Source organism: Equus przewalskii, chromosome 2 (assembly GCF_037783145.1).
Source record: "Equus przewalskii isolate Varuska chromosome 2, EquPr2, whole genome shotgun sequence".
Classification (NCBI taxonomy): domain Eukaryota; kingdom Metazoa; phylum Chordata; class Mammalia; order Perissodactyla; family Equidae; genus Equus; species Equus przewalskii.
The window spans coordinates 43,256,373-43,274,588 of record NC_091832.1 but is presented as its reverse complement, the minus strand read 5'-3'; the positions used below and the strand labels follow the sequence as shown (position 1 = coordinate 43,274,588).

General features: G+C 54.4%; 1 protein-coding gene across 42 annotated transcripts in view; it reads left to right on the top strand.

The window, feature by feature from the left end:
- Positions 1–18,216, top strand: part of CAMTA1 (calmodulin binding transcription activator 1) — an 853,189-nt gene that overhangs the window by 585,364 nt on the left and 249,609 nt on the right. For 40 of the 42 annotated variants that reach the window (XM_070610968.1, XM_070610967.1, XM_070610964.1 and 37 more), the window contains one exon: positions 11,531–11,602. The exons of the other annotated variants lie outside the window; for them this stretch is intronic. In XM_070610968.1, the coding sequence (XP_070467069.1) occupies positions 11,531–11,602 (72 nt within the window). The remainder of the gene's footprint in view (positions 1–11,530; positions 11,603–18,216) is intronic. 42 annotated transcript variants of the gene reach the window in all.

Here is an 18,216-nt window from a genome sequence, read left to right as displayed (position 1 = left end):
CCCTGCTCCTTCTGGGAACAAGGGACCAAGGTACAGAAGAGGAGTTAGGACAAGGGCTGGCTACCTGGAATGTACACTGAGAACTCCTAGCATGGAAGGACCAAGCCCCAGACCTCCCATAGAGGCTCCTTGTGCAAAGACCTGTTAAGATGTGCCAGCCTGAACGGGCCGTTTGGCAAGGTGAATACCAGACCACGAGTTGTTTGTTGGAGTCCATTTTCCTCCTCCAAGTCCTCAGTAAAGGCAGGCCTGGGTAAACAGTCGGGGGCTGAATAGCTGTGAGTGGAGGTACGGAGGGAGGGGGAGGGAAGGAGGGAGGAAGGCCATGATCAGTATAAACCACTTTCAAGATCAGATCCAGCCACTTGGCAGGGCTCCAAGAAACAGGTCTCAGCAATACACTTTGATGAGAGAAAGGAAATTTCACTTTATTTATTTATTATTTATGCCCAGTACTTTTAGGAAGTATCTGAGATATAAACAGCCCAGACATACTGAAATAGGCTGAAAGAACAAGAATGTCAGGGTGGCGAGAGAACAGATTCAGAATGTGTGTGTGTGTGTGTGGCAGGACAAGCGGTGCTGAGCTGAGCCGCCCGGCGCACCCAGCAAGGAGAGAGTGTGGGATGGACGCTCTCCCTCGTAGGGGCCCATGGGGGACCAAGTGTCAGGAGAGACTTCTGAGACACAGAAATGACCCAGGCAGCCTGGTTCCCCAAGGCACCTTGGCGAGTGCTGGGGAGGGGAGATGCAGAGGGGCCCATGTGCGTGTGGCTGAGGATCCCAGCAGGGTGGGAAAACAGGCAGGTAAGGGAGCCCAGGTGCCTGGCCTGGACCCCCAGCCGAGGCTCTTCCCCTTGGTCCCGGAGCCAGAGCCCAAGCCGGAGGGACTGGAACAGCCAGTGGGAGAGAGCACAGAGAGTTAAACTCATTGCCTCTCCTTCCTGCCCTGGTCTTCTCTGGCTTGAGATTCATGACTCGGATCAACTCCCTCCCTAAATCTAAATTTACCTTATTATCAATTTTTAGCTATTATTCCATTTTATGCCCACTAATTTATTAATCCTGGAACCCCCCAAAAACAATAAAGCTGAAGCTCCAGGGATTTTATTTATATCTTTAAAGATGATTTTTATGCCTTTTTATCTAAAAATTCATTTAATTTTTATTGCCCTCCTCACTCATGTCGTGGTTAGGCTGCAGCCAGCTTTATTTAGATGTGCTTCTCCTGCACACGCTCAGCCTCTCCCTCGGGAAGGTGGCCCAGGTGAGCGGAGGCCGGCAGGGGGCAGGGAGGTGGGGCAGGCTGGCCGGGACCCAGGTGCTCTGCAGTGATCCTGAAGAAAGACTGTCACTTCCCTGGTCCCTGGAAAAGGCCAGCTGTGAGGGGGCTTCTCAGAGCTCGTGCTGTCCCCCAACTCTTCCCTCTGCTCCTTGTTTCCTCTTCAGGTCCCTTTCCATCGACGGAAAGGGCGCTGTGCTATAAAGACAGTCTAGAACTTTCTGTGGAGATGTGGGGGGAGCGTCCAGCGTGAGAACTGAGAGTCCCTCTCTCCATGATCCACTCCTCACCCCGACCCGGGGGGCCATGAAGCTTGGGCATGGGGGCAAAGTGCCTCCTCCTTCCTTCCCCCAGCCTGACCCCGCCTGTCCTCCCCTAGCAGAGCCCCTACCTAGAGGGTCTCCTTGGCCCTCTGCCCACCCAAGGCGCCACCCCTACTCCTGTGTGCCCCCTCCTCTGAGCTCCTGCCCATGCAGGGGCCAGGGACTCTCCTGTCTCCAGGGACTGGACCTGCAGGCACTTTCTGCAGGGCCATGGGGTGGGGTGCACATGTGACCCAGGCCTGCCAGGCAATGCCCCGTTCTTCTGGCTCTTTGCCTTACACACTGCCCGTCTGGGGGGGCAGAAAGTTGTAAGCCTCACTAAGTTTGCTGCCCTCCTATTGATTTCTCTTGCCCTTCAATTCCTATGGCTCTGAGGACCTGACTTCCATAGCCTGCTGGACCACCTGGTCCCTAGTGTCCCTGGGGTGCACCAGACCTTCTGCCCTATGAGTCGGGTGAATTCCTGGAGTTCAGATTCCAGCTCTGACAGGTCCCTGTGGCCTTGGGCAAGGTAGAGACATCTCTGAACCCCAGCTCCCACATCTGCAGAGAGGGCTTCATACCACCCCTCTTCCAGGATGGCAGAGAGGCCCCTGGCCCACTCTCCCTTCCCCTTCCCTCTGGATCTTCTACAGCACCAAGCACAGAGGACACTAGATTACTTGGCTAAAAGACCAATTTGATGTCACAGAAGAGTAGGCCACCAGGATGCCAGGCCCAGGAGCAGTCAATCTCCCAGGGAGGGGGATTTCCCCAAGGCCCTGGGGAAAGAATTTTGGGGAGTCTGCCCACCCCTGCCTGAAGGAGCCTCCCAGGAAAGTGCAGTGCTCGGGGCTGTTTCCAGGGAGGGTCTGGTCCTGTGGGGGCAGCCTGAGCCAGACTAGGGCTGGCATCTGCCTCTATGACCCACAGGCATCAGGTGGGGGGCCCTGACCAGCCCCCTGTAGTCTGGCCACAGCCCCGCAGTGCAGCAGGGCCTCGGCTGCTCAGGGAGATGCTGTTGCAGATTGTCCTAGGAGAGAGGCGGCTGGAGGCTGGTCAATGATGATCTAATATTCCAGATCTCTCCTGTCACCCAACCCCAGAGGCTGAATCAGACTGCAATCCATTTAGTGCAAACTAATTTTAAAGCAATTCACTATTTAACAAGTTCTGAGGCCTAGTGCTTTTGCAGGCAGCATGTGAATTGAATCATTTGGTCTAATCTTAGATTAATACAAACCAAATCCTTCACTGAAGACAGTCCTGGGAGCGGCCCAGGGCTTCATCCCTTTGTCTTTGATGAAGGCAGGCTCTGCAGAAGGCCTGACCTCAGCCGTTGGTGTGGACGCCTGCGTGAGGCTGCTAGGGGATGGCCTGCTGGGAGGAAAGCAGCCGGGGCCTTGGGTCAGACGAGGGTGGGTTTGAGTCCTCCTCTGCCTCTTTCCAGCCAAGTAGCCTTGGACAGACTGCTAGCCTACTTGGCCTTGGCCTTGCCCTGGGGTGCCTCTGTGCAGGACGAATGTAGAGCTAGAGATGTGAGGCAAGAGTAACTCCACGTCGTCCTCCCATTGCCCCTACATGAGATCTTGCCAATGCCTCCTGGGGTCTATTTTGGCTTTCGGGTGCCTGGGGAGCAGCAGGGCTGCTTGGACATCCTTCTGTACCTTGCAGAAGCTGCCACTGGTTTGGGGAGATCTGGAAGGTGCTGGACAGTTTCCACTTCCACCTGCTCTTTGAAAAGCACTTGCTTCTCCTGGGATGTCAAAGCTTTGGCAGCAAAGGAACCAAGTTTAGCCCCGTCCTGGGAGCCCTGTAGCTCTGCCCACTCAGGTGCCTTCCTGCCCCACTGAGAGTCCCAGGGCCAGGTTCATGGCCCACGTAGGTGAGAGTCCCTCCCTGGTGTTGTCATCTCAAGTCTAGAAGAGAGACTTTCCTGCCCCTTGGGTCACACTGGAATGAGAGCTCTTGCTACCTGCTACCTAAAGACAGCCCAAGTGTAATGGGAAACAAGAAAGCACAAAGAAGACATACAGCCATGAGAGACAGGGACCGGAGGCAGAGAGGGACCGAGAAGAGGAAGGGGAGAGCTGATGGGGTGAAATCTGACATTCTAGTCCTGGGCCTGCGCTTGTTCCTTGAATTCTCAGAGCTTCCCACAGTGCTTCCAGGACATCTGCTTCAACCTGCAGAGTCTGGACCAGTGCAGAAGGGCAGAGCCATAAAAGTCACAGGGCCTTTGCTTCAAATGCAAGGCCATCTGCCAACCGCTGATCACACATCCCATGAGGTTTCAGCAGAACAATCTGTGGATTCACGGACTCGCCCACACAACTTGGTCCCTCACAGAGAATTTGGAGGGGAAAGCTAGAAATGGGCTGACACCCTTGACCATGCCCATCCCTCTGCTTAAGATACTTTTCTTGTCCACCTAGCCTGGTCTTTTCCACCTGTTGTCCACCTGGCCAACTCCTACTCACTCTTTTGGACTCATCACAAATGTCACATCCTCTTAGGTGACTTTGCTGACCTTCAGCTTCCCTACTTGGGCTCCATCGCACCCCCTCTTGGAGCACTTTGCAAAAGCATCAGGGCTGTTTTGATCTGGTTTTCTTGGTGTGCTTGTCTCTGTCTCCCACCGGGGAGACTGGAGGAACGTGGAAGACAGGGGTTCAGAACAGGCACAGAGCAGACAACAGCGAATACTTGTTTACATGAAAATCGAGCTCAACACTCTCCTCTCACATGGAACCAAGGCCCAGCCCAGCCCAGGATGCCCTTTTTTGGCGGGCGTGGCTGTCACTCCATCTGCCCAGGCACTGCCTCTCACCTGCCCCTGTCTGGATTATTCTGAATAAATGGCCCCTGCCCTTCATTGCTTCAGAGCAGGATTAAATCGCTATCTTCTGGGTGGATTTTCCTTGCCCTTCTATTATCTCTTCATGTTCCATCACTTTATACCATGACACATTTTTACAACTATTCATCTTTGTCGTGTGTGCATCAGATTCAAGTGTGTGAGATAAACCAGGCACCTAAAAATCTATTTTCACTCTGATTGCCTCTTTGTGCAGACCATCACCTCCCCAGTGGGAGAGAGGTGAGGCCAGCGGAGGCCCTGGGCCAGGCCACTGGGGGAGCATGAGGGCCACAGCCATAAGCCTAACCCAGACGTCAGGATTATAGATGGAGATTTGCTATAAACTCCCTGGTCTGAGGACACAGCAGGTGTTACCCCTGCGTCAGAGGCGGCTTCAGTGAGGAGGCAAGGGAGCTGGGGAGCAAGCTTTCTGTCACAAGCACAGGGGCCCAGGGAGACGCTGACTGAGTCAAGCTGGCCCAGGTAGAATGATAGGTACTGACCTTCCAACATTCCAACACCCTAAAGGGAAACCACCCCTAAGAGTCCCAGACTCCACAAGTTGTCTTCCGCTAAACCCTGGCTTTCCCAAATTTCAGTACCTGGGGTCTTGGGCTCCAAGAGTCTCAGTCAAATGTCTCTGAACTAGATCCCCAATCTCATTCTTCAGAGTCACAGTGTCCAATAGAACTTTCCGTGGTGACAGAATGTTCCATGCCATCTAACATGGTAGCCACTAACTACATCTGACTGTTGAGCACTTGAAATTAGGCTAGTGAACTGAGAAACTGGAGTTTCAATTTTGTTTCATTCTACTTAATTTGAATTTAAATTTGAAGAGCCACACGTGGCTAGTGGCTGCCATGTTGGAGATGGCAGTTCTAGAGAGGCCAGTCAAGCAATGCTGGTGTGTATGGACTAGCAAACCACCGAGCAAGACGCTGGGCTCACACTTTCCCAGAGAGGGCAGTCAACAGCAAGCCTTGGCTTTGGGGGCATCCTGTGGGAGCGGCCCCAGAAAACAGAATGAAAAGGTCCTCCCCAGACAAGAAGTTTCATAGGCAGTCAAGGCCACAGGGCTGTTCTGCTCCTCCAAGGGACAGTGCCACTGCACCTATGCATCCCCAGTTCTGCACTAGCTGCTTCCAGCTTCCCCTACCTCATCTCACTGAATTCTGCCTAGTTAATGGAATGAAGGCCCTCAATGGTGGAGGAAGGTGTGTTTTCACTGAATACCAGAAGCCCTCAGTCCAAGCACCATGCCCGAGTGCCCACTAACCCCGCACAAGGCATTTAGAGCGATGCACATCATACCCAGGTCCAGAGAACAAGCATCCACAACAAGTCCAATTTGAAAGTCAGCCAAGTCATCTGGAAGGTGCCCATCCGGTGGGGGAGATGGGTTTGTGCCGTACTCTCATGTGTGTTTGTTCAAGGTGCAGTCTGTTATTTCCATACGCCTGCTCTGTGCTGCTCCTTCCTCACCCTACTTAGATACTGGCAGCATGTGGAAATCAAGCAAAGTTTATGGCCTACCCGCTACATGGAAATCACCTCAGGGACATTTACAAAGGACTGTACAATTCACATTCTTCCCAATCGGTTGGGTCAGGGGTTGGCAAACTATGGCCCACAGGTCAGACCTGGCCCACCACCTATTTCTGTGTTTCTGTGGGCTAAGAATGCTTTTCACATTTAATGGTTGAGGGAAAAAATCAAAAGAAAAATAATATTATGACACGTGAAAATAATGCAAATTCAAATTATAATATCCACAAATAAAATTTTGGGGCACACAGGCACATTCATTACCTTTCCTCTAAGGCTGCTTGCCCTATCAAGGCAGAACTAAGCAATTACAACGGAGACCATCTGACTCACAAGGCTGAAAATATTTCCTCTCTGGCCCTTTGCAGAAAGTCTGCCAGCTCCAGGGATGGGTGAGGCAAGACATCGGACATGAAAAGTTAAATGACAGTGACCATGTATATAAAACCCGAGGCAGAATCCACACCCCCTGGCTGTCCCATGACCCCGATGGGTCATTTCAAGGGATCCTTCCACACTGACCAGGTCAGGAGAGACTTCCCAGAGGAGAGAGGACCTGAGGTGGACTTGGGCTGGGAGTGGTTTGCACAGGACGGGCAGGAGGAGGAAAAGTGTGGAAGTGGGAAGCACCAGGTCTTCCCAGAGGACAATGAGTCACCCATTTTCTAGAGCAGAAACCGAGTGGAAGGGATGACAGGAGGCAGGAAGGCTGAGCTTGTGCCTGAGGGAGACAGAGAAAGAGAGAATCCGCTGGTCACGTGAAACCATTGAGAGCCGCACAGAGAGGGAAAGCACCCAATGTCCTAACCAATGAAGCCTTGCTCACCACCCGAGGTGCTTTTCTTTGGCCGCTGGAGCCCCGGGTGTTGAGCCCTGATGAACCCTCTGGCCCACGGGACCCCTTGGCTGCTGAGTCTGTTGGGGAGAAATCCGTTTGATGAGATTTGCAGCCAATGCGCCCTTCAGAAACGTCCCTTTGATTGTGGGAAGGGTTTATTTTTAACTGAAGGGAGCTCTTGTTTACTATTGGTTTCTCCTGTAATTTTATCTTTCCTTTCAATTTAAGAAAGAAAAAAAAAAAGCCCCTTAGTGTCATAAAAGCAATTTTGAGTATTTAAGAAAAAATTCTTCCTTCCTCAGCTGTCACGTTAAAGGGAAGCTGTCAGGCCTTAATTCCCCAAATATAACTAATTTGCAGGTTGCTTTCATCTGCAGGGTGAAGTTCTCCTGAGGTTCCTATAAATAGCTAGTTGGTTCCTCTTTTCTTTCTCTGTGTACACACACAAGCAAGGGACTCTTGTCATGCTTTCCTGCATCCCCCCAACCCCGACACGCGCTCACGCAGCACATGCTCACACAGGCACACACAAGCTGTATGCACCAGCCCTGGGATGTGACTCTCCCTCCAACCACATCACGGCTCCCAAATGGAAAGCTCAACCCCAGGAGCCCCAGGGGAGCCCCAAGCCTGATCAAAAAACACCAGGAGTTTGTCCAACTCAGATCGCTGCAGACAAACTTGATTGCTTTTTTGATTAGTGGATAAAGGGAATGGATTTGATACACTGCCGTTGCCTCGTGAAATAGTGTGCAATTAATCCCCCATTGGCTTGGTGATGACGTTGTCAGCCTGGCTGGAAACCTGCAGAAAAGCTGCGAAGTGAGGACGAGGATGACAAAGGGAACCAGCCAGAGAGCCTGGGATCAGGGCCACAGGGGCGGTTTGGGGTTGTGTGGTGAATGAAAGAGGAGAGGGCGCCGGCGGGGGCACACTGTGAGGCTGGCCTGTCACACGCTGTGAGTGTGGGCAAGTTCTCACCTCACCTGCTCTGTCCACCTGGAGGGCTCGGCTCTGCACTGCAACCAGCCTAAGTGGATGCCGACTCCGGCCTCTCCTTTGGCTTCCAGCTCCATCTCTATGCTGATGGCGCCCCGATCCCCAGATGGCTTCTTTCCACCCAGACCTAGCAGCAGATCTCAGCAACTCACTGCATTCTGTGCTTCCACTTGGATGTCTTACAAGCTCCTCAAAGTCCACCAAGTAGAAGTCTGAAATCAGCCTCTTCCCCACCAGCCTGCTGCACCCCCAGGGTTTCCTGTCCCAGTGAAGGGGACCACTGTGTACCCACCTGTCTGTGCAGCCAGAAAGCTGAGTGTCATCCTTACACCTGGCAAATATGGCTGCTTCTCTGTGCCCTCTGCTCCTGTCATCACTCAGTCCCGGCGTGCCTCCTGGACTCACGGGACTGGCCCCAGGGCCCCCAGCCGTCCTCAGCTCTGTTCCCTGGCCACACTGCTGCCACCGTGAGCTTCCAAGATGCAATCTGATCATGATGTTCCTTTGCTCCTTGCCATCCCTGGGTAAAGCCAAACTCCTTGCTGTGCCCCCCATGGCCTTTTGTGATCTGACCCACTCTGTCTCCTCCACCTTGCCCCTCACCATGTCCCTGTGCATTTTACACTCCAATCAATCCTAATGTCCTTACAGTTCCTCAAGCCCAGCCCGCTCTGTCTCACTGCGCCCCTCCCACCAGCTCCAGTGACGATGACTGACATGACTGCACGTGCGCCAGGTTCAGGGACTGTCCAGGCATCCCTTCACAGGCATCGGCCCTCACAGCCACCCAGGAGACAGGAGGAGGACGGTGCCCATTTTACAGCCCAGAGGGACAAAGACCCTCCCAGCTGGTGAGTGGCAGTTCTCCCACCCTGCAGGATCCATCTCTCCAGAAGCCCCTCCTTGCTGACTCCAGCTCACCAAGAGCGGATTAGCGGATTACCAGAAGCCTCTTTCCCCACAAGGACTGTAAATCAGCTACTCAACACCAGGCAGTTTTCCTTGAAACTGAGGCTTAACCCTTTGAGCACTAGATGGAGAGACATTTTTCAGGATGGTTTTCTAGTATGTGTTACCGAGTGCTAAGCCTTCAGAGCACCACAGTGAAAGTTACATATTTACCGTCTTCAGTCCTCTCCTGTGCAAGGCTGCAGAGACCCGTGTCCTGGGGCTTCTACGGTGGGAGGATTGTTGGCCATCTTCATTTAAAAGGTCTTAGGTGGCTCCCTGCCCTCCAGGAGCTCCTGGTCCAGGGAATATGGTGGGCAAGTGAGCCCTGGGGGTGACCCTGTGTGCTGCACAGGGAGGGCTGCAATGCCCTTGGGCTTCTTGAGTCCCTGGGGCTCCCTAGGGAGCTCTCCCTTTCTCCCTGATGCCACTGACATGGCTGCCTCTCGTCGAGGGTCTGCCTCAAGGTGTGCCTGCCTCTCTCTTATCTTCCTAAGATCCTCCTTCTCACCTGCAGAGACCAGAGACGTGGGATCACCAGGGCAGTTAGAGTAACGTCTAAAAATAGAGTAACTAGTTCTGAGTGAGGCCCTGAGGGCTCCTCTGATTAAAATGCATGAGCCTTGATGTAGAAAGGGCGGTTTTTCTTTTAAACATTACTCTGCTTATTGGATGGTTCTGGGCAGGCAAGGTTGCCAGACAGAGGGGTGCTGGGATGGCTCAGGGGGGAGCAGGCCATGCTCTCTTCTTGTGCACTCCCACAGAGGGACACACAGTAGGTGTTCAGGAAATTCTCCCGGATGCCTTAGTATGTGGTTCAGGGAGGCTGCAGCCCAGCCCAAACCCGTCGGCAGTGAATCAAGGGGGAAATGGTGTTGCAAATCAACCATGTTCTTTTCAAGTTCAAGAAAAAGCAGTGGAAAGAGAAAGAGACAGGTGAAGAGGGGAAGTCTTTGCAAACTCTCAAGGGGAATAACAGTGGGAAGGAGCCAACGTGAAGCCTTTAATTCAAAGGGACGGGAGAGACTTCTCTCAACAATTTGTGTCTCCCTCCATTTGGCTCATTGCCTGAGTAAAAGTAAGGAGGCCGCCCATGAGAACATGCAAATTCCAGCCGATTGTAGGTGGGTTGCTCATTCATTGCAACCAAACACTTACAGAAATTGTCCCAACGTGAATCTCCTTCAACAGGAAGGAGCGAGTTATCAAAAATAAAAATTAAATTAAGAAACACACAGTGTATTGAAAACCAGAAAAGTCAGGAAAGAATATTGCCTTCTTAATAATAAATACATTTCGTGGGCAAGAATTGCAGGGGAATCGTTTAAATTAATTTCCGCTTTGTTTGTTTGGTTTGTACAGGGCTTAAGTCCCAGCTGACAGCAATCTGTAAAAGTTCTAACATATTGGAAATCTGATTTTCTTGCAGCCAGAATCCCATAGTCCAAAATGATTTCTCTTTCAACTCTGCTAATCAGACAGGCAGGGCTCAAATGGGCTGCTAGTTGAACCAAATTGCACTTTGTCTTTTTGGGGGTGTAAAAAGTATCCAATGAAAGCTTTAAATGCAGAGCTGCTGGCCGTTTCTCTCTGCAGAGCTGGGGCTGGGGTGGGGGGACTATGGTGAGATGAAAATGAGCAATGAGAGGGCAGCAGAAGCCCTCGCCCATCCTTTGCCCTCTGAGGCTCTGCTGGTGCTTCCTTCTCTTTCTGCCCCACCACTTCTGGAGCGTGTGCTTTGGGAAGCCAGGGGAACTCTGAAGGAGATGGAAGGACAGCGTTCCAATTCGGAATTGGAAACTACAAAAGAAGAGGCAAAATCCTCCCTCCACTCAGACTCTCAGAATTCGATTTCGAGAGGGACCTGATTGACTGCTCTTCTCATTAGCCCCCTTTCTCCACCTCTGCCAGCAAGCCAGCCCCACAGTGCCCAGTGCTCTGTGTACACGCAGCGCCCCAGATCCACAACATGCCGACCCTGACTTGTCCCACCCACCGGTCAACTCCACCCGCCTGGATCCAAGTGTCCCTCCTCACAGCCCACCCACACACCGTCCCCGACCTTGAATTCCCACCCCCTTATTCCTTATACCCACTTTAGTCTCCAACCTGGCTCTGGCTGTTTTCTAAAATCAAATCTATCTGTAAAAGATGCAGTTTTATACTTAGAACAAATAAATATATGAATAAACAAACTGTAAATAAACCCCAGAAAGTGGAGATGCACACAAAGGCCTCTGGAGGTCAGTCCTAGCAGGTGCTGCCCCTCCCAGCCCCACCAGTCTTGAACCTCCCACCAGCCAGGGCCACCTCTCCTGGCAGGATTCTCCTTGGCCAGGGAAGGTCCGGAGTGTGAGTGTGTTTGAATCAATTCTGTAACCTTCAGTCGATCCCTGTACCCCAAGGGGTCTTGACCTAGGCTCTGTGAATGAACTCCAGGGAACTCCCAGCCCCTAACATTATGGGTGAATGTACTCATATGTGCACTCCCCTGGTGCCTGGCTCTCCTGGGTTCTTACGGACCCCCAGGCCCCCACAAGGGCAAGCACCCCAGCTGTCCTTCGTGTCTGCCCACTGGCTTCTCCCAACTGTGCTTCTTAGATACCGCCCCAGACCTTAGTCTTGGTCCAGGAGCCAGTCTCCCCGGGGCGGTGGCACTGTCTGTGGCCCTTTCTTGCTCCTTCTCTGTTGCGCCGTCTTCCTCCCTCCCTTCCCTCTTTCCAACTGAATTCTCGTTTTTCCTCTCTCCCTAGTGCTTGTACGGCTGCTATGTCCATTCCTCCATCATCCCCACCTTCCACCGGAGGTGCTACTGGCTCCTTCAGGTAGGTGGCTGGGACTGGATTCTTCTTCCGTCTCTGGTGCTGGGGAAGGGTCCGTGGAGGGAGCTGAGTGGGGTGGGGCTCCTGCGTGCGGCGGCTTTGGGCTGAGGTGCCCCGATGAGCTTTCCTAGGGACATTGGTGTGTGGCACTGAGACCAGCTGTGCGGCTGGCCTGATGCAATGTCAGGTGCCAGGAAGGGGAGATGACCTGGTGCGGCGTAGTCCTCGCCTGTCCCATGAGAATAAAGCCCTGTCAGGTGTTTCCAGAGTGCCTCAGTTTCCTTTTGATGAGGACAGAAAGAAGGCTGAGCAACCTGCCCCTGACTGTGAGATGCCTGCTGGCTGACAGCCACACATTCATTTTCTCTTGTGGTTGGGTCAGTTGTTGGCATTGTGGAAAGTCTGCTTCCGGAGGCACGCTAGTTACAGTTGAATTGATTGGGACAGTTGTTGGGAGAGGAGCCACTGGCTCGGCGGGAAGGAGCTCTGTAATTGATTTGTGATGGCTGCTGTGGAGGGGGATGGAGAAAGGGGTGGAGGATCCACCCAGTTGCCATTGTTCCAAGGGTGACCTAGCTCCCAGATCTCTGTCCATGTTGTTTGTGCACAGCCTCACTGAGTAAGGCCAGGGTCAGTGCTGAGGCCACCCAGCCTCTTGCCAATTGGTGGTCATTGCTGGTCATCTTGCCTAGCAGAAGGTGTTACTGTGTGAGTGGGAAGGTCTGAGGGATGCATCCAGTCAGGCTGGACCTGGGTCCTTTTCAAAGCTTGTCTGATTTGCAGCTGTTCTCCATAGATCCCACCCCTGTGGGCTCAGTGCCATCACCCCAACTTCTTCCTGCTGCCTCTACCCAGGCATTGCTGCCTCTGGCCTTTCCCACTGTGGGTCCCACTTTCTGCATCCATAGTTGTTTAAGTTGGCCTGGGCCCCGGTGGTTTGGGGATCTCTCTGACCTGGGGGTGTGGTTGGGATGGGCCCTACGGATGTGAAAGCAAGCCCCTCAATGTTCACGGCATGTGTTTAGAGGAAAGAGAGCCACACATGACATGGAGCACAGAGAGGCCACTGGTCCCAGGGAAGGTGGCCTGGAAGGTGTCCATAGGGCCAGGAGCCACCTTGGTGTGGACACTAAAGCTCTGCCTAGACAAGGCCCTCCGTCCATCAGCTCTGTCCGGCCCCCGCCTCCAAGCTTTTCCGTTCTCCCTCAGTTCCCAGAAATAATTGTCTATGGTTCAGCAAGTTCATTAGCAGATGACGCCTGAGGCTGTCCAAGGATGTGCTGATTTGCAAAGACACTGCTTCGCTGACACCTTGCCTGTTGTCAGTTTCCCGGGGTCTGTCTCCCTTGGAGGTTGGCGTGGCCGCAGCTGGTTTTCTAATTGCCCCACCCTGCATCCTTGTGAAAGGGACCTTCAGCATGGTCCTGGGGTGATACTTTCCCTGTCTTGTTAGTAAGAATGGACCAAAGGCATTTCGCCATGTGGCAAAGTGTTTTCTCTTCTCCCTGGCTGCAGGAGTGGAGTGTGGGGCTCCACCTTGAGAGCAGAGGTCTCGTGGAGTTAGAGCATGTCCTGTGTGCCCAGGGTCACACCCTGGTTGCACACCCTGAGCAGCCTGCAGCTCTTGAAAATTCCTTCCTGGGCCTCCCAACCCCTGGGTCCCATTTTGGCTTTTTTCCTTTCTAGTTTCCATACCCCACCAGAACACCTCTTCTGCATGCTCTCTCTACCTGGCCGGGCCACTGCCCTCCTGTTGGAGCCAGAAGCCAGCTTCCTGCCAGCTAGCCTCTCCAGCAGCCCCAGCTGTCTGCTCTTCAAGGATGCTCCCTTGCCTCCAGGCCTGCTCTCCCGCACCCACGACTCTGCCTCCCTCCTCTCATTCCATTACGCTCTTGTGGCTTTTTAATTCCACTAAATTTACTTTCCTGGCATCAGACACCATCAGGCAGCCATGGGGTCTGAGCTCATCGCTCTCCAAACTGGATCCCACTCACTCAGGCCCCTTGAGCCAAGTCCTTCTTGGATTCGGCTGCTCCTGCTGATTTCTGGGGCCAGGTGAGAAGTGGGAGGGATCCTGCCCCTCTGACCAGCTCTCTCTTCCTGGTGCTTCCATGCTGGCCGCTGCATGCTGGAGACACACGTGGGGGGATTCCTGTGCATCTGGGTTTGTCACCTTCCAGCTGGAGGGGGAGTCTGAGTCTCTCTAAAGGCCAGTATCACGGGATCTGGTTTCTTCTGGGCTGATCTGGTCCTCTTCATTTTCTCTCCCCATCCGGGAGAATTGTCACTCCATCCCCTCTCTTCTGTGTCCTTGAGTATCTCTCTTGTTTCTGTGAGCAGGTGACAAGGAGGAAATGCACACAGGTGTGGGGCTCCTGCTCCACTGTCGGTGCTGGGCAGTAGGAGGGTGAGGGGCGAAGGCCAGAGCAGTCAGCGTGGCGTGCGTCCTGTGCAGAACCTGAGAGGGAGCAGCAGCCGGCGCCGCTCAGGGCAATTTGTTCCGGTGCTAATTACAACGCCAGGATAATGATGGCGTGGCCAGATTTAATTTCTCTGATGTTAAATAGGAAAGAAGCCGTGAGACACTGGCACACACGCATGTTGGCCTAAGTTTGTCTCTGACACCAATTACCAAAAAAAAAGCATTAGGTGGGGAGTGAAGGTGTCAGGGCAGTGACCGCGAGGACAGCTGAGAAAGGAGGCAGCTCAGGGTGCCAACTCTGCTCTGAAGAGCGGGGCTGGCTGGGACACAGGGAGCCCTCCTGAAAGGAAGGGGGCTTGTGGGAGGGAGGGAGGAGGGCTTTTGGATAAAGGAGAGTTTCTTCAAAGAGCAGCCCCACCGCTCCGCCCACTGCAGTCCCAGCTCAGTGGCCTTTCCTGCCGGCAGCCAGCTGCAAGCTCACTGCTGCCCCTGAGATCCACAGACAGATACTGCTTATCCCAAGGCCACTGAGCACAGCAGGGACCTCTACCCACCAGGCCTGGGTTTCCTCTCCAGGCTGTAAGCTGCCCGTGGGAGGGACGTGAATCCCTCTGTCTCCCCCACAGAGCCTCAGCCAGATAGGGAGCGGCCAGCGCTCCCTGAGGCCCGAGTGCTGCTGCAGACTGCCTACCACCCCAGGAAGGGGAATGAGGGAGCACATCAGACCTGGGGCATGAAGGTCGGCCGCCCCTGCCAGAAGCAGAGGGTCAGGGAGGAGGGGGACAGGAGCTGACTCGGCACTTAGAGTTTCCAAGTGACCTAGCTTTCAGGAGAGGGTGCTCCCTCGCTCTCTCTCTCCATTGCTAATAAATATTTTATTAGGATGTGAGCAGGGAGACAAGGAACCAGAGCCTTCCCCCGAAGTGGTGTGTACTGAAGCCCGTGTAGCCCACGGTGCATAATGTTATTCTCACAACCAGTGGCACCACGTGAGGTCACCTGCCCAGGACAGCATCTCAAGGCCCCAGGCTGCTCTGGGCCCAGAGGACTTGACCTCAGGCCACTTCTCCAGCCAGGGCAGGGCCTTTGGGGGATTGGCTGTGAGATCTTGAGAAGCTATGGCTGCTGGCCAGCTCACATACCTCCTCTTGTCACATCCTCAGCACCACTGGGGGCTCATGTGTCATGGTTCACAGGGCAGTTAGGCTCCACAGAACTCAGCTGCTGCATTTCCTAGATAGACGCTGAGGCCCAGGGGTGGCAGGCCCAGACCAGCGTCACCTAGGTGGTCAGCAGCAGAGCCAGGCTGGGATCAGGCCTTCCAACTTCTTGTCCCTGACTTCTTCGCCTGAACGTGGTTACCTCTGTAGCCGCCTGGGCCCTGAGCCTTGCTGGGGGCCGGAGGAGGTGTAGCCCCTCCTCCACGGCTGAGCCAGACAACCTGGGCCTCCATCCCTGCCAACCGTGGCCTCTCCTGTCTGGGGCTTTCTAGTGCTTCAGCTCAGAGCCTCACTGCCTCCTCCTGCGTCCCCTTCTCAGGCCCCCACATTCCATCCTTTTGAACGCTTCTCCCCCACCCGCTCCCCTGAGAACAGGCCCCCATTTCAGGCCAGACTTCCCAGCAGATTCTGTATGGCTCATTTGGAAACTATTTCTGCTTCTAATGAGTGTTTTTCTTTTTGCCCTTGTCCTCTAAAATGCTTAATGAATGTTTTCTGTGCTCGAGTGAAGCAGGGGGTGTGTCCCTGTGTGCCTGCCACGGCTGTTCCGGGCTGTTTGGCTGCTGAGACCAGCTCTCTGGGGCGGAGGCAGCAGGGAACTCCTTCCCAGCCCCGCCTGGCAGCACACACCAAGGCTTGTGGGTTTGTGAGTACCGCTCTGCAAACACAGGGACACTGAGGCTTTGGGGGACCCAGGGGCTGGGGGCTCCTGAATCACTGGAGAATGGTGCATGTTTGGGTTCCCAGGAGGAGCTGGGTTCTTGCTCTGTCCTGACGACCCTGAGCATCGGAAGCTGTGACCACACAGCCTGCCGCCATGGGCACTAACTCTCAGCCAGAGTACGCTGGACCCTCGCCACAGGCCCTGTTTCACCTGGGAGAAGTTGAGGCTCCAAGAGTCCCACGGTCCCACTAGTCAGCAGAAGGTGCCTCCCCAGGGCCCCATCATCACCCCTTCTTATAGGGGAGGGGCGGGAGACAGCCAGCTTTGAGCACCTGGTCCCAGGTTGTGCAGCCAGAGAGGAGGTAGCTGCTGGTCCTGTGCCCCATGCTCTCTGCTCTCTGCCCCCGCCTGACCTGAGCTCTACCAGCCCCACCTCCCCCAGAAGTGGTGGGCACACAGGTGCTGTCTCCACCAAGCAGCACAGCACAGAGCGGCATGGAGCTGCCCGGAGGAGTGCAGGGCAGTGGGAGGGGTGCCAGCTCACCAAAGGGGCTCACTCCAGGCTGCACTGGTCCCCAAAAAGCCGCCCACCCAGGAGTGGAGGGAGGCCTCAGCCGCAGGACTCACTGCCTTCTAGGGAAGGAGGGAAACCCCTGTTCTTGCTCGGGCGGAGCTCCAGGTTCCCCTGGCAAGGGCCCATGAGAACCGCATTTCCCACCTGCCGGGCAAGGCCTGGGAGTTGAGCTGAAGCCCTAAATCCCTTTGTTGGGTTGCAGACCCACAGCTGGCATTCCATCCTCAGTGTGGCCAACTTCCTGCCCATCCTTATCCTGAGAGCAGACCTTCTGGAGGCAGAAATAGCAGGACTCCACGGGGACCCCAGAGGAGGGCTCCTGTGAGGAGAGCATTTCTCTTGCCAGGAGGAGGGGCTAAGATGGCAGCCGCTGAGGAGAGGCGGTGGCCGGTGGGCTCCCCAGGCTGACCCAGGGCTCTGGAGCTTCTCAGACAGGGCCCCACAGGAGCCACCTGTTCCCACGTTCTGGCGACTAAGCAGCGAACAGATCAGTTTCAGCTTCTGCACCTTCAGATGCAGGCCTCGTCCCCAGCAGGTCCCAAGGGAGTCCTGCCTCCTTCAGGGGCCTCCCACTTGTGAACAAGTCCTTCAGGTCTCTGAGGGCAACCGAGTCCCAGGCATCCCCATCAGCAGGGGAGGGAGCAGACTGTGAGCTGATGGGCCACTTCACCCAGCCCTTGGACTGTGGCACCCCCAGTGGGTCTGGGATGTGTCCCAGCACCACTGCTGATGGGACCTCAGTGTATATTTCTCTCCATCAATGCCAGACCTGTCTGTGGAACATGATGGGCTCTCTGAGCAGACTAGCTCTGGATCCGTAAGAAGGATCTTCAGACCTCATTGCTTCCTGAAGTGGCAAATCAGGGTGCAGCCAAGTCAGGTGGAGGCATTATGGGGGGGTCGTAGGACACCAGCCACTGTTTCTGCACATTGCCCAGAAGGCTGCCCTGGGGGGCAGCCCCTGGGGCACTGAGTGGGACAATGAGTACTCGCTGGCCCTCTGTTTGAGATGATGTTTATTGTAGCCCCTTAAAATCGTGGGGTCACAGTCACCCAGGGGAGCACCCATTAGCTATCTGACTCTGGGCAGTGCATCCAATTTCCCTGAGTCTCAGTCTCCTCATCAGTAAAACGGGGATAGTAATAGCATCAACTGCACAGGTCTGTTGTGAGAATTAATATAAACGAAACATAGTGCATGTGACAGTATAGCCCAGCTCCTGGCCCATGGCAACCACTCAGCAGATGATAGCTCAAAGCCATCAGTGCCAGGTGGACCTATAGGCTGGCGTCCCGACGTCCCGGAGAAAGCTGACGTGACCCCCCCATGTCACATCTCCCCTTCATCTCTCACAGTGAGGTTCAGATGGACAGGAGCCAGCATATCCCAAAGCAGGAGCTGGTCAGGACAAGCTGGCCAGGATGTCTCTCCTCCTGTCACACTCCCATCCTCTGCAGCTGGATGCAGAGGGAGACGTGTTTGAGGAGCAGTGGTGGCACTGTCATGCCACCATGTCATGAAAGCTAGAAACGTTCCTTGCCTCCCCAAAGGCTTGAAATCTGTTTGGGGAATGATCAGCTCTTTTGCAAACCAAGTGCCTTCCCCACCATCCACCTCACTCTGTCTGGGAGCGCAGCCTCACCTGGGACCATGCCCTGTAGCCCTCAGGGTTGTCCTGCAGGTGGGCTAGGCCATGGAAGGGATAGAAAGCCCCAGTGGGGTGGCCAGACGAGTGC